Source organism: Peromyscus eremicus, chromosome 1 (genome assembly GCF_949786415.1).
Source record: "Peromyscus eremicus chromosome 1, PerEre_H2_v1, whole genome shotgun sequence".
Classification (NCBI taxonomy): domain Eukaryota; kingdom Metazoa; phylum Chordata; class Mammalia; order Rodentia; family Cricetidae; genus Peromyscus; species Peromyscus eremicus.
Window position 1 is genome coordinate 100687034 of NC_081416.1, and position 22818 is coordinate 100709851.

Here is a 22818-nt window from a genome sequence, read left to right on the forward strand (position 1 = left end):
GGAAGCAGTCAAAGCCAGTCTGTTTGGGAAATCTCTTCAAATGTCTTCTCCTAGACTTAGGGCCCAGGAACCCCCTAAGTACCCTAAAAGTAAATGCAGCCATTAAAAGTATCCAAGAGATTGAGGTACACAGTCTAAGGCTTGTCTGATCATGAGAGGGTCTAGCCTGTGTCTAGCGGGTGGGCCGCAAATTAGACAATAACTACCAGATCTACAGACTGAGGCTATGTCCTCTAACTGGCTCCATGTCACTGGGTTGTTTTTACAGGGGAGTTAAGGGAGACACGCATACACCTGCCCTGAGGAGTGGAGGATGGCCAGGTGCGGGGAGGTGGGTGCTCAGGGATGAGGGCTCTGCAGGGTCTTTGGAGTAAAAATGGCCTCTGAAGGGCTCTTTCGCATTCATCATCATCAGATTCCTGGATGCATTTCCCCTTGGGTAGTGATGCCGCATTCACGGCACTTTCCACTGTTCACAGGTCCCCTGCTCTTGGGGCTGAGCCAGGAACTGGGAGGGGCCTGGCCACCTGCTTCCCTTCCTGGCAGGCCTCTTGCTTCTTGCATCAAGGCTCCAGGCCATGCCCAGACTCTGAGCACCACTGGGTGCCATAGCCTTCTATTTGGTCATATTTCCAAGATATCTCTGTGCGTGGGTTATTCCTACAATAATTCTGAGTTTAGAATTCCAAAGGTATAGTCTTAGTGTTCTGGGTTTTGTGTTTGCTGTTGACTGGTTGGGGTTTTATTTTTTAGACACTTGGGCCTCAATCTGGGCTAGCCTAGAATTTACTGTGTAGCCCGGACTGATCTCAAACTCATGGTGATCCCCTGCCTTACCCTCCCAAGTGTTGAATAGAGAAGTCTGAGCTACCACAACCAGATGAAGTTCTGATAGCTGGGAATTTTCAAGTGCTTGTCTTCTAGAATCAGAGGACCTTGTGTGTGTGTGCCTGTGTGCATGCAGGTGTATTGTATGTGTACCCGAGCATCTGTGTGTACCTACCTGTGCAAGCATATGTGTGTGCACTAGTGTGTACGTGTGTGTGTGTGTGTGTGTGTGTGTGTGTGTGTGTGTGCAGATGTAGGTACATGTGTATGTGCATGCCTATGTAGACCAGAGGACAGCCTAGGGTGTCTTTCTTCGGTGTTTGAGACAGGACCTCTGTGGCTAGGGGACATGCCTATCTCCACCTTCTCTGTGCTGGGACTACAAGTGTGTGCCACTGTACCCAGTTTTTCACATGGATTCTGGGCATCAAACCAAGGTCCTCATATTTGCATGGCCCATATTCCCCCTGGGACTTCTGGGTTCCTGCCGCAGCCTCTTACAGTATAAAGTGACACTGACCTCCCTTGTCACCTGTGCCTCCCCCTTGTGTGCCCTGCTCTAGATTCCTCCCCACCAGCCCTGAAGCTCCCTGGTATCTCCCCCACCCTGGCAGTGCAGGGCTGAGACTCCATCCTTACATGCCCTCTAAGCCCCAAGACTTGAGTGCTCATGCGGCCCCTTCTCCATCTCATAGGAGGAGGGACTGAGGCCTGTAGAGGGGCCCAGAGGGGCCCAGCCTGTGGTGGCCCTGTGTCTGTCTCTATAAGGCCAGTTTCTGACCCTGAAGGTCAAAGAAGAGTCTCCCTTTCCTCACATCAAGGCTAGAGTTCCTTTCGGGGTGTACTTGAATGGACTTCAAACTGTACCCCATATAATACCAAGGATGACAACATAGAGAATGAAGAAAGATTCTCTCTCTCTCTCTCTCTCTCTCTCTCTCTCTCTCTCTCTCTCTCTCTGTCTGTCTTTCTCTCCCTGTCTCTGAAATCTCACTCTGTGTTTTATAGCACCATGCTTGCTTCTGTCTGTCCAGCGCTGGCTTCTGGTCTCACACACACTAAGCGCATGGTGTACCACCCATGTGTCACAGCTTTTATCAGACTTCACAGTGGGATTTCAAATTGGATGAAGGTTTGTATTAATCAGAAACAGCTGGTCTAGGCACACCACAGTTTGGCAGAGAAAAAGACTGAGGCTAAAGAAGGGATGGAACCAGTTGTGGCATCTCATGCTCGTAATCTAAGCATTTGGGAGACTGAGGCAAGAGAATAGCCACAAGTTTAAAGCCATCCTGGGCAATGTAGTGAGAGTTCCAGTCTTTACTGGGCTACAAGGTGAGACTCTGTCTCAACACACACACACACACACACACACACACACACACACACACACACACACACTAAACAACAGAGAGAGGGACTGCTCTGGCCAAAGAGGCCCCATGGAAGTCTCCCTGGCATCTGAGCGGCAGAGAGCAAGGCCAGAAGAAAGGGAGAAAGGTGGGGTACTCACGATGCCTGTGCCATACTGACCCAGCTCTGCCGCTTACTAAGCCTGGAATCTACAAAGCATCTACGTTTTGGAATGACATAAGAATGAAGGAGGCAAAGTGTGGGGTTAGGTGGTCCAGTGCCTGGCCCGGGCTCAGTGAGCAGGGGACTTATTCTTAGCACTTTTCTCTATCAGGTCAGAGTTTACGGGCGAGAAGAAAAACAAAACAAAACAGAAAACTACCTTTTTTCTAATATTCTTAAATGCTTTATTTTTTTCCTAGTTAAAAAGACATTAGTTGTTTATTTGTTTGCTTTTTTTTCAAATTGATCTTTCAACAGGCAAGTAAAACGTGTGCCTGTGTCTGGTACACCAAACATTTTGATGTGTGTAGACAGGAGGCCAAGGCTACACCAAACTGTCCTGCAGATGGCTATCCAGTGTGGACACTTAAAAATCGGTTCTTTGAGCGATCCTCAAGTTTGCAGTACTATGCCGGGTCGCTTCATCACCATCACGATGTACAGCAGTCCTCTTGACCTTGTCCCTCCTGTGGACCTGCGCTTTGTGTGCCCTCTGCGGCAGCTCCCGAGTCCTCCCCAACAGCCGCTGGGAACCACCACTGCACCCTCCCTTCCCTGAGTCCAATTCCTTAGACTCCACCTACAAATACCTGTTTGCGTCGCGCTTCTTACACTTAACATAATGTACTCCACCATCCTGACAAACGAAAGAATGCTGTTCCTTGTTGAGAACAGTTCTCACCTGGTCTTCATCCATTCACCTGCTAATTGTGACTCTCAGTAACTGTGAATGATACTGCAGTGAACACGGGCATGCAGCTTCCTCTAACACCAGACATGGTTGATTTATTTTACTTGACTAGTTTACTATTTACTTTAGGGATTAAACCTAGGACTATATGCGTGCTAGGCAAGCACTCTACCACTCAGCTAGATCCCCAACCCTATTTTCACCTTTTTTTTCTTTTTGAGACAGGGCTCTGTGTATTCCAGGCTCATTATGTAGCCAAAGAGGACGTGAATTCCTGATCTTCCTACCTCCACTTACCATGTACTGGGAAGACAGGCATGGGTCACCACATCCAGTTTATGTGGTAGTGGGGCTCGAACACAGGACTTTGTGAATGTTCTGCAAGCAGTGTACCCAGGCCTATTTTTAGTTTTTGTGAGGTACTTCCATACTTTTTGGCTTACGCTAATTCCCATTCCCACCAGTGGGGTGTGAGGGTTCCTTTCCCGCTGCCTCACCAGTGCGTGCCGCCTTTTTGACCAGCCACTCTGACTGGAGTGAGGCGATTGACCACTGTGTTCCTTTGCTTTTCAATATCTTCCTTCCATTATATCCTGGAGAGCGTCTGAGCACTCCCAGCAACCCCAGGTCTGGCGCTAGGTACAACAGTAGGAGTTAAGCTGACGGTTATTGTTCTTCCTGTCACTCTGCTGGGTTCTACATGTGTATTGTCTCATCCTACCATTCTCCCACTGCCTGCCTGTGCTGCTGAGACAGTTCGGATGTTTACCCCTGAGGGACTTGAGTTGCAGAGAGTAGATAGCATAGTCACAGGGCTCGTAAATGCCGCTGAGGTTCAGTTCCGGGAAAACCTATTCCCATGCCCGTTCTCAACTGGTCAATCAATCAAGATGAGAGAGTAGCAGAAACATAAATATGAGCGAAGGGGTCGTGGAGTGAGAGAGTAGTATGCTGATACATGAGTGGAGAGATCAACTCAGGGATGGCAAGTGAGCCGCTTAGTTGACACAAAGCTTCTGATGGCCAGCTTCAGTCTCACCGGATGCCCTGGTGCTCCGCTCCAGTCCTCTGCCCTGCCCCCTTAGAGGGCCACCAGCTCTCGGAGAGCTGGTGCCTGTGACGACTTTCTGGGATGACACAAGGTAGGCACTGAGAGCTGGCAGCCCAGCTCTGGCTCCATAGGACTGGGACCCAGCCCCAGGATGAAGCCTTCAAGGACCCCAGCTGCCCCTAAAGATAACTTCAGGATGGCTAGAGGCCCACAGCAAGTCCTATTTCACAGCATGTGTGTGTGCTGGAGGCTTGCAGTTGTCAGCACCAAGCCCCAAGAGAGGAAGTTCTACCAGGCTTGCTGACCTGGGCAAACCGCAGGCCAGATGGGCCACCCCGAGCTCTACTTTGAGCAGTACAGTGCTTCCTGTCTGAAGAACTCACTATTAGTCAGCGGTCCTCAAAACAGATGAGGACTGGAAGGAGAAACAGATTGAAAGCATAGGGCGCACGAATCTGGGGTGTTGGGAGAATAAAGTCTCCATCTCTCCATCCGGCCCTAGTCTGTCACTTGTCCCCAGCTGCTGCCCCCAGGGAGTGCGGGTTGTAGTCAGGGTTGCAGTAGTGGCCACGGTCTGCCTCGATGCAGGCTCCGGCTCCCTCCACGCCTCAGGCCACATTGTGTCCTGCTCTGTCACCTTTTCTTCCTAGCCACACTGCTCTCTGAACCCCTCTTCTCACCTCCTGAGCCCCAGCAGATCTGTCTCTCCTCTCCTGTCCCCGACCCCATCTCCTCTGTCACAGCATGTACTGGGGGCTACCAGAGAGCCTGAGTTTGCTGGCCTGCTCTACCACATCTCCTTGGTGGCATTTCCCACTCAGCATTGCCCTTCAGCAAACCAGTGCAATAAGAAGTCTGGCCTCAGACAGACAGTACCTGCACTGAAGTGACAGGGCAGATGTGACAGTGCAGGGGACCGGACAGGAATGTACACGCAAGGAGCAGGTAACACTGTGACCCGGGCACAAAGCTCACAAGACTCTGCCTGCTCTCAAGGGTGAGTCTGCTCCTCACTGGTGAGAATGTGGGGAAGTCGTCGGTCTGTGCCATCTAGCTTCTCCTGGTTTCTTACCCCCCTGGCCTCTTTCCCTCAGCCCTCCTGGCCACACCACTCTCCCATGATGTGACCAAGAGAAAGAAAAGGTCCCCTGGTCCTCTCTATGGCAGTGTGTCAAAGGAGGTATCAGACGGGTTAGTCCTGTGTGTGTGGTGCTAAAGTCTCTAGTAGCTGCATTCAAAAGTCAATGCAATTTCTTTTAGTAATAAATTTAGACTGGGCATGACATCATAGGCTTGTAATCCCAGCATTTGAGATGTAGAGGCAGGAGGATCAGGACTTTAAAGTCAGCTGTATGTGATAGCTCATGGCTGTCGTCCCAGCACTCTGGCAGTTGAGGTAGGAGGACAACCACGAGTTTGAGGCATGGTAAGTTCTAGGCCAGCCTGAGCTACATAGGGAGATTCTGTTTTAAAAGGAGTTCAAGGCCACCTTCAGTCAACCTGGACCACATGAGTCCTGTCTCAAAAAATAAAAATGCCTAAACTATTCCAATTTGGGCATGTAATAATATAAAGAGTTCATTCCTGTATCTTGAAAATACAATATATATTTTATACTTGAGACATATCCTGGTTGGACTAGCCATATTTTAAGTGCTTAGTACCACATGTGACTGGTGGCTGCTGCATTAGATAATGTGGCTCTAGCAGGCATGTCCAACCTATGGCCCAGAGGCCACTATAACCCAGGACAGTGGTGAATGGGACCCAACACAAAACCCCGGGTCTTAACTGTACCACATTCTAGCTGCGCGATGCCCATTCTTAGAGCATGTTTGCTCACATGTGAAGAAGCAGAGGACTCCCCACCCCCTACTCTCTTCAGGTACCAAGGAGGTAGAACAAGTCCACGCATCTGAGGTCTAGCATCTCCTAGCATCTCACTCAGTTCTGCTAGCCCATAATTCACTGCCGGATTCCAAACTATCTCAGTCTGAGGGCTGCCCCTGGTGTGACAACATCTCCTCTTGCCGTTCTTCTTCCAAGAGCTTGGCACCGGCCACAGCACTGTTGGGAGCCATCTCCAGTTCCTTCAGTGGAGATTTATCAGATGTGATTTTGCTTCGGGCCCCTGTAATGAACACCACAGTTCAAACAGAAGGAGATAAATGCAAAGCGTGCTTACGCAGAACCCTGTCCAGCAGGGGACAACACAATCCCAGAACAAGTTTTGACTCAGACCTAAGTGTTTGTAAAACATATTTATTTCATTTCTATAAAAACTGATTTAATGTCTATTCTGAGTTCCCAGTCTCCCAGATCATTCGGAACGTCAACCTTACTCTTTCTCAGGGCTCCCCCACCAAGGTACAGCAAATACTGAGAGCTTACACTGTGACCACTCACCACAGAGGCCCCCAGCTCTCCCCACAAAGATAAGCATCAGTCAAGCTTGGTCACTATGGCAGTGCCCACCTGCCACCTTGGCCCATGTGGTTCCCTTCGGCATGCTTGGAACAAAAGCATCCTGGTGTGTCAGGAGTCTGGGAAGCCTGCTTCTCTGAGCCAGGTCTCTGAGGTACATGGCTCTCTGCTACTTACAGAAGCTAAAGCCTGCTTGTTGCCTGCCTCACACTCATTTCCTGCGCGGTCTCATTTCTGGTCTTCATCACGGAGAGAATGGCAAAACCTATTAGTGATTTCTGCCCTGCCACACCCCTCCCCCCAAACCCAGGCCAGAAAACCCAAGCTGTGCCCAGCTAAAACGTCAGAAGATGGAAAGGCAATGCCCATGGGAGAGGGCATGCTTAGATTAATATCTGAGTGAATTGCCTGCCGGGACAGGTCAGGCTCTGGCAGCCAGTGCAGGACAAGAAGGGGAGCTCAAACAAGTGGTCTGTGATAGAAGTGGCCCACGGAGTTCTGAAATGGGAGAAGCAAGCATAAGGCTCTCTTGAAAGAGATGGGAAGCCGGGGCACAGTGGCTCATGCCTAAGATCTTAGCTCTCAGAAGCAGGGGCAAGAGGATCACTTGGCCACATTTTGAGGCCAGCCTGGTATACGAAGTAAATTCCAAGCCAGTCAGAGTTACATGGTAAGGCTGTGCTGGCTGGTCTTATGTCAACTTGACATAAGCTAGAGTTATCTGAAAGGAGGGAACCTCAACTGAGGAAATGCCTCCATAAGATCCAGCTGTCAGGCATTTTCTCAATTAGTGATTTATGGGAAGGGCCCAGCCCATTGTGGGTATTTCTACCCCTGAGCTGGTCTCCTGGGTTCTATAAGAAAGCAGGCTGAGCAAACCAGTGGAAGTAAGTCAGTAAGCAGCACCCCCTCCACCGCCTCTGCATCAGCTCCTGCCCCAGGATCCTGCCCTGTTTGAGTCCCTGTCCTGACTTCCTTTAATGATGAATGGTGCTGTGGAAGTGTAAGCTTTTTGGTCATGGTGTTTCATCACAGCAATAGAAACCCTAACTAAGATAAAGACTCTTTCTCAAAAAGAAAAAAAAAATTAGATAAATGCATTGAGAAAGAGGTGTCCGTCTCTCTACACCCACAAACGTAGTTCCAGAGAACTGACTTCTCCTTACACTGGGCCAGAGTCTTCTCCCCCCATGTTGCTGGCTGCTGACTCTGACCTCAGGCTGCACAGAAAAATGTAATGACATCAGACCCATGGGTACCATAGGGTGCTTTTCATGTTAGGTGATAGGAGTGGCAAAGATGTTGGTAAGGGTGATGGTGACATTGATGATTGATGATAGTCATGATGGTGTTGTGCAATAATGGGGGACAGACCACCAAAGTCTATTAAACCAGAAGCAAACTTTATTTAAAACAAAATCACCCACGGGGCACAGAAGCTTACCAGTTCACTGGGACCACAGTCAGAGTCGGGATTCTGAAGCTGTGGCAGAGGGGGCAGGTTTCAAGCCCCCTTTTATAGCAAAGGTAAACATCAGATGTGGGATGCATGCTAGGAGTCACATAGAAACAGCTATTAAAAGTTAACTTCGGTCCAGGCAGTTGTTGGCTATATGATGCATGGGAGTTATCATTAAAAGTTAACCCCTGGCTGTTGACAGAGGAGCTGGCTGGAAAGCAGAGAGCTATTGTTAGAAGTTAACCTTTAGAGCTGATGACTGTCGGCTTTTATTTTATTTTATTTTAGGTTTACCATTTTATATTTCTATATTCCTAGACCCTTCAGTAGAATAGATAACCTTGATAGTATGTTCCAATTTAATTTCCTGTTGCTGGGATAAACCCCTCAAACAAAAGCAACTTGGAAAGGAAAGGGTTTATTTCATCTCATGGGTTACAGTCCATCCTTGAGGGAAGTCAGAGCAGAAGCTCAGGGAGGGCAGTTCCAATAGGGGAAGTTCTTGAAGCAGATCTCATGGAGGAACGCTACTCCTGGGGCTTTCTTCCAGGCTCAGGATCGACTACTTTCTTATTGCAGCCCAGGCCCACTTGCCAAAGGATCATCCCGCCCACCATGGGCTGGTCCCTCCTACATCAATTGTCAGTCAAGAAAATGACCCATACACATGCCCATAGGCCAATCAGATAAAGACATTTCTTCAGTTGAGGCTCTTAGGTATGTCAAGTTGATAAACAAGATTAATCATCACATAGTGTCAGTGACGTTGATAATGATGTCAATAAGGGAGATGTTATTGGTGACTGGAGTGGTGATAAGACTGTGAGTTGAGATGTCCCTTTTGGTGGCATTAGTCATTTGGTGATAGAGACGAGGTTGGTGATGGTGACACCGATGGAGATGATTAAAGACAAGGGTGATGATATTATAATCACAACCTTGGCAGTGATTCTGAAGGCACAGGCAACAACAATAAGGTCGGAGATATCCTGGGGCTTAGACCGAGTCGGTGATGACCGTATTATGATAGTATCATCGTGAACAAATTGGCCACCTAACTGGTTGTGAAGATGGTGTTGAAATGCATAGGGCTGTCAGGACTGATGGTAGTCCTGGCTGTGGTAATGACTGTCACCAGCACCATGTTTAATTTGGCATGTTAAGGTGACATGTTACAGTTTAACCACAAGAGTGTCATTCAGTCTTTCAAGTCTTCCTGTTGAGTACCTAGAGGGCCAAGAACCAACAGAGTAGTGGTAGCCTGTGCTCCTGGTGAGGCACAAGAACTCCCTTGCCCATCCCCTGCCCTCCCTGAACAGGGTCTCTTGCATCCAGCTGACTGGACCTGGCTGTGTGTCTTTCCAGGGTAAGGAGCTCTCCTCTCAGCATGAACCCTTAAAGAAAGAGGCTGGATTGGCCCAGATTGCCCCAGACTTGACTGTGGTCCAGTTTATCAAAGGTAAGTAAGTCTGGGGAAAAATGGAGAGGAGAAACCTCATGAGAGGCCCATAGATGCAGATTAATTAATAAAGAAGAGCTTTAAGAGGCTGTGTGCAGTATAATCTCAAAGGCACCTCATGAGCCCAGACACTCCTAGTAAGGATGGTCATGTACCCCTCTCTGCCAGAACATCTCTTCTTACTGATGTTCATCACAGTCTTTCTTCTCCCTCCAGGTGATGTTCCAGAGCCCTTCTGTTCTCTGGATATGCCTGGCTCCTGTCAGGAATGAGGCTACACGCCTCCATCTGGGCTCTTAGCATCCTTGGGGCTTCTGTCTCAGTTCTGGCCTGTCTTTGCCCATCACCCACTTTCCTCTAAGCCTGTAAGCAGGAAGCCTTGAACAAATGCTCATCAGTCTCCAGGCTGTGGCATGAGTACAAAGCCAGGGACCTGGTTTCTTGGTTCTTCGTCCTTCCTTCTCTGTGGGCCTTGGTTTCCCGGGACAATTTCCCAGGACAGTAAGAAATAGACTCACTGACAGAAACTTCATGCTCCCCTGATCCTGACACAAGAAAATCTATCAGTCAGGTACCAGAGCCCACGGTGGGACCAGGTAGCATTCTCTAAAGAACTCAATCCTGTGGACATTGAGTGCCTGCTGTGTGCCAGGCAAGTCAAAAGGGCCTGGTGTAAGGCCTGCCAGATGCTGGTCAGTGTGCAGTCTTGTGAAGTTCTTCTCTGCTCTAACCTGAGTTTCCTCACATAGAGATTGTGTTGGTGATGTTTATTTTGCCTTTCTCAAGGATTAGTAAAACTGTCAAGTGGGGCGGGGGGGCATGGATAGCCCTGCCTACTGTTTGGAAACTGCCTATGTAAGGTATGCGCTATCCTAGGAACACATCTACCTTGCTGTTCTTATCCATGCCCGAAGAGAAAGTGGATCTACTGTGGTTTAGATCCTCCAAAGTGATCCTTCACCCTTCACCAAAGACGTTTGGAGCAGGAAAGAATTGAATCCAATTCTTGGCCAGTTTTCTAAGATTTGATGTTGGGTTATCTGGAGAAGGGAATATCGGAATTCCATGAGGCTGGGCTTAGAGGCAGTGACCTGCACTGTTGATCTTGGTCACCCCTGACTGCTGGAAGGCCTCAGCACACTATACCATGGAAGAAGATATTGATCACTGCTCTGCTTTCCACCCAGAGAGCAGCTGGGGCTGGTTGTACAAGTGAAACCCTAAAACTGGTCTGGGCCAGTTCATCTCTGGACCGTTCAGCTTCTAGAGGAGTTGTATAGGACCTGGAGACAGGGCTATCTGTAGACCCTGTGGCTGGTTAGCCAACTTGGCCACTAGACAGCAAAGCTCTACCAGGGCCATTCTGACTCCAGGGCCTGGCTTTGAGCATCTGCCACCATGGGAGAGGGAGAAGGAGAAGAAACTCTTGGAGAAGATAATCCTGGGGAAGTTACCCAATGGGGGAGACACAGTCTCTTACAGCCTGCAAATGAAGGGGGAAGGTGTCTGAAGGAAGAGACCTGGCCAGGATGCTAGAGAAGGGCCCCGTCTGATGGGAGCGACATGGTCCAGGAGTTAGGAGAAGCCTTTGACCTGAGGCAGGAAACAGCACTAAACCGAGCGTACACTCGTTCTGTTTAAGGCCAGTGCCTGGCCTCTGAGCTGGGCAAGGCTGGTGAGGGAGACAGACAGTCACTGACTTGAGGGAGGTCCTGGCTGTGTGGAGACCTTGTGCTGAGTGAGGGAAGCCCTGTCTTTAAGAGAAAGCTGAGCCTCTGTGCGGGAGACAGGCCCTGGAATTCCCCTTCAGGTAGCTAAGGGAAAGACATGGCCCTGCCCTCCAGGAATTTTCCATCCTTTGTGGAGAAGGCTGTTGCTGCTGAGGAGAGATGGGGGGATGGGCTTACAGCCCACAGTGTTGATGATCACAGCAGAATGAGCAGAATGGAGGAGCCCTCTGGAGCCAGGCTGCCAGAAAGAACCGGAGCAGAGTGGGAGGGGCAGAAGGGAGAGCGGTTCTGTGGTAGAAGTGAAGAGAGCCAGAGGAACCCTGGCCTCTCTGGACAAACCTGAGTGTGTCCCTGCCTCTCTCTGGGGCCCACCCTGCAGTGAAGGTCAAGTGATAGAAACGTCTCTGTGTCTCTGGGGTTCGTATGGAACTTCAGATGCCCGGGGCAACTCATGAAGGAGGGAGGGAGGAGGAGAGGAGGAGAAAGGGAGACTGGGAGGCGGAGAGGCGGAGGGGAGGGCTGCAGTAGCTACCTGGACAGAAGTCTAGGGCCACCTACCCCATTCCAGATGCTAGCTGAGCACACGGTGGCAAGGGACTTCAAGAAGGATGCATCCACAGCGCTATCCCCTCTCACCCCACCTGGGCTGACTTCATTTTCTGGCTCTGGAGGACACAGGCCCAGCCCATGAGGACAGGGACCAGGCCACTTTGACTGTGCTCTGAGGACTGATAGACCATGTCTCCTATAACTCAGGGACAAAGGCTCTGGTCTGACAGGAATAGAAGGTCCTCTCACATGACCTCCGCGGCTTTGTCTGTCTGCACCAGCACACTCTGGTTTCTCTTTCCCTACACCTTATGTCTAACAGTGGAGAACCCCATGAGTCAGAACAGAAAGTGTCCTTGGACACGCCTGAGCACCCCTACTCACCAGGACACCGAACCCAGGAGGAAAGGGACTTGCCTGCCATTCTGAACTCAAAGGTTTAGCACTTTCAGGCAGGGCGGCCTGAATGAGGCACCGAGGCAGGATCCCCCATGCCAGAACAGCATAACCACAGCCCGTCTCCAGGCTGGTGTCCTGGCCACGCCCCTACTGGGAATACCTCTCCAAGTCCCCCGATTCTCTGCATCCTAACTCTGTCCTACATCCAGGAAGCCTCCTGGCCCAAGGCTGCCCAGGATTCATTTTCTCTGGAGACCTGAGATTCTGTCCCAGGCATTTGGACATTTGATCTGGTCCTCATTCATTAGACAGTACTTACAAAATGACTAGTGTGCCCTGGGCTCTAGAGAAGAAGCAACTGATACCATGAGAATGACTCCACTCTGAAGTAAAACGGCGGGTGGGGCGGCAGTGAAAAGCTAAAGGAATAAAATGTGTGACCGTGGGGTACAGTGCTCTCGGGAGACACACACTCGCTGTGAGGCATCAGGGCAGCAGTGGGCACCTGGGTCGAGGACAAAGAAGGGGGATCTCAAGCCCAGGTTGGCATGGAAAGAGCAGGACAAGATGGAAGGGGCCTGGTGGGGGCACGGGAGAATACTTCGACAGAAATGGAAAAAACCTGAAATGAGATGTGGGTGAACGAAATAGACTCAAGGAGATGACATGAAATGGAACTGTGTCGACTCCAACAGAACTGAATGGAAATAAACGCGTTAAATAAACTCCCATGTAACTCAATGAACTGGAAGACATGGGGAGAATTTCAGAACTGCAGCAGGATAGAAAGGAGTCAAATGTACCAGGATAGCCTGGGATGCACTAGAACGAAATGGAATGGAACCAGAAGGGGTGGGGTGGACAGACACTGAGGGTGTGGCTGGCTGCCCATGCTGACCTCCTTCCCACGTGTCCCAACAGTCTTCCCCAGGGTGCTGCTGCGAACACTGCGCCACCCCATCTTCTTGCTGGTAGTCCTGTCCCAGGTGTGCACCTCATCCATGGTGGCAGGCATGGCCACCTTTCTGCCGAAGGTCCTGGAGCGCCAGTTTTCCATCACGGCCTCCTTCGCCAACCTGCTCCTCGGCTGCCTCACTATCCCCTTGTCCATTGTGGGCATGGTGGTGGGAGGTGTCTTAGTCAAGCGCCTCCACCTGAACCCCATGCAGTGCAGTGTCCTCTGCCTGCTGGGGTCACTGTTGTGTCTGCTGCTCAGCTTGCCACTCTTCTTCATTGGCTGTTCTACTCACCATATTGCCGGCATCACCCGGGACCTGGGGTGAGTAGGCACTTGCAGGGTGAGGGTAGGTCAGTGAACCACCTACCCCTCTCGCCTCCCCTGGGGCACTGTCTCCTCCCGATGCCTGCAGAGCTCTATGCATGTCCCTCCTTGGGCTCAGGTACAAGCAAGCAGTGGTCACTGGATGGCATCCAATGCCATAGAAGAGGCATGGAGGGAACATCAGGGGCAGGAGAAGGGCCACAGGTTGAGTCAGGGTGCAGCCACCTGTGGGATGGCATTCCCGGGGAGACCCGTGGGCCAGCAGAAGTGGGATAAAGGCCATGCATAGGAGGTAGGACCCAGCATAGCCTGAGAGAGGCTTTTGCTCCCAGCTGAGGTTACATCTGCCCAAGAACGACAAGCTCCATGCCTTGGAGAAGGGATGAACAGGGAGCTGGGCAGTCTTTCTCAAGGAGGCAGAAGAGGTTAAGAAACCCTGCCTCTTCCTAGATGACCTCATGTTCCCTGGAAGTTGTTGTAAGCTTAGCTTGGCCCAGCACCCAGCTAGAATTCCCCATCTTCTTCCTCTTTGGCATAGCCTCCCTTGCTCAAGGGCCAGGTTCCCTCACCTGGGCTCCTACACATGACGGTGGACTTGGGGCCGAGAAACCTTGGGTCCCACCCTTATCACTTGGCTCCCTTCCTTCTCCTCCCTCTCTCCTTTTCCCAAACAGCCAGGCTCTCTGGAGTAGGGCCTTCCATATATGGATTGTGTCCTAGGCCCTGCAGCTGGGCCCTCAGGAAGCCCCAAGTCTGAGCAAGGACCAGATCCTCCCAATGATGTTTCAAGTGAGAAGTCAATGGGTATCTTACCATCCGTTTTTACGAGTCAATGGGGAAAGCGATAGAACAATGGTAGAACCCATTATAGAGATCTCACAGGGACCCAATGAAACATACAAGGGAAGCCTTGGGCCTGCTGGGTATGTAAGAGACCATGGCTCTGAACAGATGTCCGTGATGCTAGTTGTTCAGGAACTAGCTCACTCAATTGGTCTCAGACCATGCTGCCTGACTGTGTTTTCCTCCTCCTCCTCCTCCTCCTCCTCCTCCTCCTTCCCTCCTCTTATTCCTCTTCATCTTATTCCTCCTCCTCCTCCTCCTCCTCCTCCTCCTCCTCCTCTCCCTCAGCTATGACATGTCGTTTCACTCATATTCTCACCAAAGTCCTTAAAAGTTAATTCATAGGTCCTGGGTTCTAATTCACTGATTATAACTTAATTCATGAGTCCTGGGTTCTAATTCACTGATTTTAAGTTTATTCATGAGTCCTGGGTTCTAATTCACCAAAGCTGCTGAGGCCAATTGATTTTCCCTCCACTATTCTGTTGAGTCTCCATGTGATCTCTATGATGGGTTCTGTCATTACATTTACTGATGGTACAATGTCACCTGACAAGGGAGCTGTGTTTCCTCCTAGCATGAGGCCAGGTCACAGCCTATGTCCCAAAGTCATCCCCTGCCCCCACCCAGGGTGCTCACCCCTTCCACCTCTGCCTCTCTGGGCTCCTGCCTCTGTTCACCCTCAGTTCTCCAGCTAGGGCACGAGCACTTCCAGGATCTTGGAGGAAGTAGGTGCTCTGGTGGGAGCACCTGACGCAGTGAGTAGGACAGGAGAATGAACACAGAGGTCATGAGACTTCAGGAGGGTGACTGAGAAAGGAGCCCTAGCCCCAGATAACAGAGAAATTAAGGTCCCAGAGGAAGATAGGCACAGGTTGGAGACCCCACAGCTGCTTGGCCTCCTCGCTGGGGCCCCATCACAGCTGTGCTTTGCTGAGACAAGGCAGCAATTCAGCGCGTGGAGAGAATGGCCCCTTTATCTGACACTCACTTCTGGGAGGAATTTCTCTTGTGTTCCGTCCAAGCACAGGGATATTTGCAGAAGCTTCCAGACATGTAGAATCCAGGGTTGGAAGGACGCGCTGCAGACTCTGGCCCAGACTCCTCACTCCACCCACCCCCATTAGAAAGTCCCCCGAGTTTCACTCTTTCTCCCTCAGGGAAAAGCTGCAGCTGAAATCTCTGGCCACTGCTCTCAGAGTAGGAGCCAGGCTGCAGAGAGCGCCCTGAGAGAGGAGAGCCAGGCTAAACACATTTGCCTTCTCTCTCTAGTGCTCAGCCAGAGCCAAGCCTGTTTCCTGGCTGTGCAGAGCCCTGTTCCTGCCAATCGGATGGCTTTAACCCTGTTTGCGACACCAGTGCCCACGTGGAGTACACCACACCCTGCCATGCAGGCTGCACAGGTCATGTGGTCCAGGAGGCTCTGGGCAAAAGCCAGGTAAGGCCAACCTCCCGCATAACCTCTGCCTCCAGGCCCCCACCCCTCCTAGTCTGGGCTGCCTATCATTCTGCCCCTCTCTTGTTCTCTCTCTCTCTGCCCTGCGTCATTGTCTTGTTCCTCTGCTTTGGCAGACACAGGGCATCATTCTCCCAGTAAGTTTCATTGCCAGCCAGGGCCCGGGGAAGGGAGCCACAGCTGGCTGCCAGCTGCTCGTCTGCTCGAAAAAATGACCCGCAGGAATTTCAGACTGCAGGTGGGCAGAAATGGTCCCTACCAGTGCATACAAGAGTAGAGGGGACACAGTCCACCTGGGAGGGTCCCAGAGGACTCCAAAAGAAGCAGCATCTGTGACAGATCTTCCACAGCCATTAGGCAAGCAAGGACTTGGGAAGGGAGGGCTTTCTAGGCAGGGGTAACAGCCTAAGAAGAGATTCAAAGAGCACACAGTGAGCTTGAGCTTCCTGGACCCCAGGCCCTGCACTGAATGGCTTACCTGGGTGAGCTCACTAACAAGGAAGCAAAGAGCCACAGTGCCTAAGAGATGTTAAGCACTTAGTCTGCCCATTGTACAGATAGGAAGTGAAGGCCTGGGAGAAGACCAGGCAGTACCCAGGGTCTTCTATCAGAGCAGGGACTAGAATCAGCCCAACCTGCACTGGCTCCAGAGGTGGGGGTCTGGACGTAGAGGAGGGTCAGCACTCAGGGGCAGCTTTCCAGCCATTGATTATCTCTTGCCATGTGTACGTCCTTGGTTCAACACAAGCACCCGGGGGTCTGGGATGGGATGGGCTAGCCGAGGTGCACTCAGGTGAGATAGGAGAAGGTAGACACCAACTTGATCTCCACCTTATAAGGTGAAATCAGCCCTGTGGGAAAGACTGAGACATCTGTGAGAACTTCCCACCATGGACATCGATGCCTAGGAGGGAAGCCTGGGAAAGAATCTAGAAGGCAAAGTGCCCAGCCTTGGTGCCCATCCCAGCTGTCTTCCCAGGAAAGGAGCAGTGTGGGCACTACCATGCCACTGCCCTGCTTTGGCATGTTTCTGCACTACCTGGCTCCAGGGTGTCTCAGCCCAGTGCATCACTTGGCATGTAACTGAAGCCCAAAGGCTACTTTTTGGTAATGTGATGTGGTGAGCGTTTAGGGTACTGGCAGTACAGCCTGGTCATGCCTCTCAGCTCTGCATGGCAATAAGTGGGCATCTGGGATGGGCAGCGATCCAAGCCCCAGGGTCCTTCCTCTACCATCTCACCTCTCATCTTTCATTAAGTCTATCCCCTAAATAACTCCGCCTTAAAATGCTTTCCCCGTGTACCCTGACAATGGGACCTTCTGCTTGCTCATCCAGTCTGTCCCAGGAGCCACTGAGCTCAGATCCTTCCAAGGCTCCTAGATAACACCTTGGGTTTCTCAGCCCTTTCCATACTGGGAAATATCCGAGGTTTCTGTAGTAAGCAGTAGGAGGCCCAGGGGGTTCCAGGTACCCTAGGCAGAAGTACCACCTTTGAGGACTGACGGGACCAATCCCTGCACACTTGACCTGGCCCATAGTAACTGTGGTTCCTCTGTCAAGGTCTGCCCTGGTGTTGAAAGATAGTTCCATGGTTAAAAGTGTATTGCTCTTGCAGGGGACCCAAGTTCAGTCCCCAGCATCCATGACCCACAGTTTACAACCATCTGTAATTCCTCTCCAGAGGATCTGACACCGTCTTCTGGTCCCCATGGGCACCTACACTCACATATACAGATACACACACACAAACACACACACACACACACACACACACACACACACACACACACACAAGTAAACAAACAAGTAGACACCCTGACCAATAGGAAAGGAAAAAGAAAAAGAAGCCCCAATCTTGCTCTTTACAGGCACCAAAGTGGCAACTGGTGGCCAGACCACTTCCTAGCTTATCCCCGGCTGGAGGTTCTGTAGGCGGCCATCAAACACACCAGGGCTCGCCTAGGGACAGTCTCTCTGCCTCACAGCTGTGCCCAGTCTAAGCACAGTCAGTCTGCCTCCAGGCACCTCTCTAGACTCAAGTGATCACAGATCAACTGATGTCAGAGTCCGGGACTCCAGCCAGCTCTGCCCTGCTGGCTGTAGACACTTGGGAGCTCCCCAGGCCCGAGGCCCTTGGCCGGCTGCTGCCCTTGGAGGCTCCTGAAGGTCTGTCTCCTCCTCCTTCTCCTCACTCCAGGTTTTCTATACCAACTGCAGCTGTGTGGCAGGGGATGGCACCGTGCCCGCAGGTTCCTGTGATTCAGCCTGCAGCCACCTGGTGCTGCCCTTCATTCTTCTCATCAGCGTGGGAGCGACAGTGGCCAGCATCACCTACACACCTTCCTTCATGCTCATCCTAAGGTGACAGGAGAGCAGGCAGGGTGGGTGGGTACCAGGAAGCCGTTCACCACAGCCAGGATGGGACGTTCAAGGGAAGAGCTGAAAGAATGAGGCCGCTCAAGTGTCCTAGCTAGCTCCTCCCTGTTCTGTCATTAGTCCCCTGGCAGCCTGAGGACATGAAGCTTTCTCTCCCATCTTGCAGACAAGGAGCCTTGGGTTAGAGAAGTTCAGAATCTGGGGCTACTTTTATGGCCTAGATGCTTCCTTGCCCGAGGGTAGGGGAGGTCTCAGGCACTGACCTGGCCTCCCTGGGTTGGGGGGTGGGGCACCCTGTGAAGAAGAGGTGGATGGACACAGGAATGTCTAGGAAACCAACGGAATCTTGCAATGGATGGACACAGGAATGTCTAGGAAACCAACGGAATATCTGTGGGCTGGTCCTGCACACCCCTCAAGGCTCTGAGCATGTAATGAGGGCCTGCTGTGGACCCAGGATCTGCAGGGTGCTGCTTCTAAGATCTTCCTGTCCCTTGTCCTGAGAGTACCAATGGGCCTAGCAAATGGTCGTCTAAGGTGGTCCTTGGGTAGAGACTGGGATAAGGAGACCTGAGAGCAAGATAATTCTGTTGTCCCTCTGCTGGAACTTTTCCGCTCGCTGACGACAGTCTAAGAGATTAGAAAGGAATATTAGGTACCGAATGTGGTGGCGCACGCCTTTAATCCCAGTGCTCAGGAGGCAGAGGCCGGTGGAGCTCTGTGAGTTCAAGGTCTGCCTGGGCTACAGAGTGAGGAGCAGATGCCTACAGAGAGTTGAAAGTTCAGGCTGTGGTGACTTGAGTCCTGGCTCAAATCTCAACAATTGTCAATCTCTTTATCTGCAGAATAGGGCTGGTGACATGCCCACCTCCTGGGGTGAAGTGAGCTGAGTGCAGAATCCCTGAGTTATCGGGAGCACCCCTAAGTGCCAGCTGTGACCACTGTTTAGAAGCCAGTCGCTGCTGGCTATCCCTGGCCACAGGGATACGGCGCTGGGAAAACTGGACCTGGTGCATAGCCGTCCCAGTATCGGCTCCCTCGGTGGAGAATCCAGCGGGACTACGGGATGGGCATGACTACAGTGGTGTCTGTGAGCCTGGCAGTTGGTTTATGGGCCTAGGATGCAGGGAACTGGACTCTGTAGGTTGAAGGGTAACAGGTGTAGGCTCTGGGCCTCCCCGACACCCCTGACCTTCAGCCTAGCGAGGAGATTGGCATGGCAGGTGGAACCCACCTATGGAAACCTGCTGCTGTCTGGTGCTGGGACTGAGTCTGGGTCTATCCTCACACAACCACGTCTTTCTTGGTAGGGGAGTGAAGAAAGAAGATAAGATCCTGGCAGTAGGGATGCAGTTCATGCTCCTGAGAGTACTGGGTAAAGAGCCTGCCCGGGGACCTTGGTGGTGGTGATGGGCATCCAGATGTCTGCCGTGTGCCAGGCCTGGAAAACACAGGCCAGAGTGGGGCCTTAGGGCCCCCAAGTGCGTGGGGTAACAAGACCTGACCGTGTCTTTGGAGGTGATGTGTCTTGGCCGCACCAAGCCTGATGGAGGGCTCCCTCTAGATACGTGCTAAAGGGTGGCTGGAGGTCAGAGACTTCTGGGCCAAGAGACTTGTGGCTTGCATGTGCTGAGGGTGGGGGACTGGGGCATGGCGACCCTCTGCTGCCCCCTGAGCCTCTCCTTCCCTAGCCTGGATGCCCAGCCCTGTGATCCATGGAAGTGCCATCGATACCACCTGTGTGCACTGGGCCCTGAGCTGTGGGCGACGAGCCGTCTGCCGCTACTATGACCACGACCTGCTCCGACACCGGTAAGCATGAGGGCGGGAAGGTCCATGTCGGGGCACACCCACCCTCTAAACCAGAGACTACCTCTAAGAGATCTCACACACACACCTGGTCTGGATCTCGCAATGTAACTGAAGCTGGCCTTGAATTCCTAATCTTTCTGCCTCTGCCTCCTAAGTGCTGGGATTACAGGCATGTGCCACTAAACCCTGGATTTTTTTGTTTTGTTTTTTTTTGAGTCAAGACCTCATTCTGTGCCCGGGCTATTCTTGAACTCACTAGGTCAGCCAGGCTGACCTTGAACTTATGACAAACCTCCTGCTTTATCATTTCAAGTGCTGGGATTTCTCACATGAGCTACTACACCTGGAGAGCTCCCCTTAGTACGCGTGAGGAAAATGTAAAGCTAAAGTAAGAGGCCCTGGGCTCTGATGACTGAGCCATCTCTCAGCTGTCAGTCAGCAGAGTCGCTGTGGGAACCCAGGGGAGAGAGCCCTAGCCCCTCCCCCGGGAGCTCAGTCTTTCTATCTGTACAATGGAGGGCTCAGAGAAGCCCAAAGACATGGATACCGTAGGCTGAGTGGATGTGGAAGAACTTGCAACCAGGCCAGGGCCAGCCAGGGAGTGGTCACCTCTAGCTCTGAGCTACAGGACTCAGTTCCTGCAGGCTGGGACAGTCTAGGGAGGCTTTGCCAAACAGGGGCCTTCAAGAGTCAAGTAGACGAGGCCTAGCCTGGGTCATACATCCATCAGTAACAGAGTGAGAGGGATATTTAGTCTTTCCCCCACGCACCCAGGGTCCCTGCAGAGCTTCCCCTGTCCCCAGACCTCAATGTCTCTATACCATGTCTACTAACTGTACCATGCCCACCCTGAAGCTAAAGCCAGTTCCTGAAGAGAGGGCTCCTGAGTTCAAGGTTCCTCCTTCTTCCCCCAGATTCATAGGCCTCCAGTTATTCTTCAAAAGTGGATCCCTGGTGTGCTTTGCCTTAGTTGTGGCCATCTTGAGGCAACAGAAAAAAGAGGCCAGCATCAAGGCCACTGTGAAGAGCTCTGACCTACAGCAGCAACTGTAAGCATCAGGACCACAGAAGAAACCCAAGGATTCCAGAAGGTCAACAGTCCCAGTCCCACCAGGCCAGGCATGGCAACCAAAACCTTGTATCTTCTGAACCTTTTGCCCAAGATGGGGTGTCAGAAGTACCATGTTCCAACTCTGCTTCCTCCACGAAACTGTGAAGTGACTTTGAACAAGCTTCTGGCTTTGCTTGCTCTTTGGAACCAAGGAGCTGTTGTGTTGGTCATGTCTCAAGCAAGAGGGTTGTCCTTATTCCAGCCAGATGACCAACCTGGAACCAAGCTTTGTTGGTGGGGAGGAACTGTACCGCATCTCTGTCCCACCCACCACCCACCCTCGATTCCAGGATAGCCCATGCTGCACTCCACACAGAGCCTCAGCCCAGCTCTGTCACTCATGGAGACCCTCTCCAAAGATTTCAACTCACAGGCTCCAGCTGTGCACATCTGTGAAGGCCTCCTCTGCAAGTCCAGGCTGTCTTCAAGAAATGTCTATTTGTCGCCCCCTGGAGGCAGAGTCCAGAGACAAGATTAAGGCGAGCCCCAAAAGCAGGAAGGAGGAGGATACCATATTTGATGAGGTGTGTGCACAGGAGCCTTACTTAGCTGGGGTGGAAGAGGGGCTCTCTGACCCAGAATATCTCAGCTTTTGTCCTCAGGGAGCCACAATTGGGGAAAGGGAGATCTATCCTTTCCTTTAGAGGTCTTCAGAACCAGTTTATATTTGGAGTTTCTCCTACTAAACGTGTGTTGTCAGAATCTCACGCATTTGACCAAGGGCCACCAAAGTCACTGTGGCTCTTGGAAATAGAATCCTAGGCCATATCTCTGGATCTTTGTAGCTAATACCTGATTCTGTAATAACCAAGTTGGGTTGACCTCCCATTCTCTAAAAATCCCTGGATCAGTGTGAGCAAAGCCCAGCTCTGTACAGCGAGCTATGGCACAGCACTCTTGGTCAGACTCTCTGGAATCCCCAATTCTTTCCCAAGTCAGGCCTTGTCTGGCTTTCTGGCTAGTCTTATCTGGCCTAGTTGCTTCAAGGCAGCAGAAGAGCAAGCCCTGTTGTGCTCCCAGGCCAGTCTGTTGATAGCACACACACACACACACACACACACACACACACACACACACACACACACCCATCCATGTGGCCACAAGAAGAGGGGAGAAGGGGCCAGCAGCTCTCTCCCTACTCTGTGTGCCTAGCTCTCAGTGAAGGGACAAGGTACTTGTCTCCAGTGCAGAAGAAGGGGATATGGAAGCCTTCAATTCTGTCAGGAATGGTGGCACATGTCTGTGACCCAGCACTGGGGGACAAGATCAGGAATTCAAGGCCTATCTCAGCTACATAGTGAGTTTGAGTCTAACCTGGGCTACATGAGAGTATCTCAAAAAAATCCAAAAGGAATAAAGAGAAGAAGGAAAGAGGAGAAGAGGAGGAGGAAGAGGAAAAAAGGAGGAGGAGGAGGAGGAGGAGGAGGAGGAGGAGGAGGAGGAGGAGAGAAAGACAAAGAACCTAATCACTACTCTATCCTACAGTTGAGTGTTTAACCAATACCTGAGCCTACACTAATCAGTGCCAAGAATTTTGAAGTCCCTTCCACCAACACAAGGCTGTTAGCAGGTCTTCATTCTGTCTTTTCTCCTGCTCCCCAGGTTGTGCAGGAACAACCTGGCCGTATACATACAGCTTATTATTAAATTTGCCTTTGCATAATGCCTCTTCCAAGACAAGAATTTATCCTTCTAAACTGCATTAGAGGTTTGCATCAACCGCGTCGCTTCCAGTTACTTAGATTTCAGCCTCACTGAGTTTATTCACTCTG

The 22818-nt window shown here is 51.4% G+C and overlaps 1 protein-coding gene across 1 annotated transcript in view; it reads left to right on the top strand.

The window, feature by feature from the left end:
- Nucleotides 1-22444, top strand: part of Slco2b1 (solute carrier organic anion transporter family member 2B1) — a 45754-nt gene extending 23310 nt beyond the window's left edge. Inside the window, exons 8-14 of the mRNA XM_059270659.1 lie at nt 9394-9487; nt 13087-13444; nt 15563-15728; nt 17945-18108; nt 19434-19498; nt 19815-19935; nt 20850-22444. Coding sequence (XP_059126642.1) covers nt 9394-9487; nt 13087-13444; nt 15563-15728; nt 17945-18108; nt 19434-19498; nt 19815-19935; nt 20850-20988 — 1107 coding nt within the window. The 3' untranslated portion in view covers nt 20989-22444. The remainder of the gene's footprint in view (nt 1-9393; nt 9488-13086; nt 13445-15562; nt 15729-17944; nt 18109-19433; nt 19499-19814; nt 19936-20849) is intronic.
- Nucleotides 22445-22818: the final 374 nt, after the last annotated feature.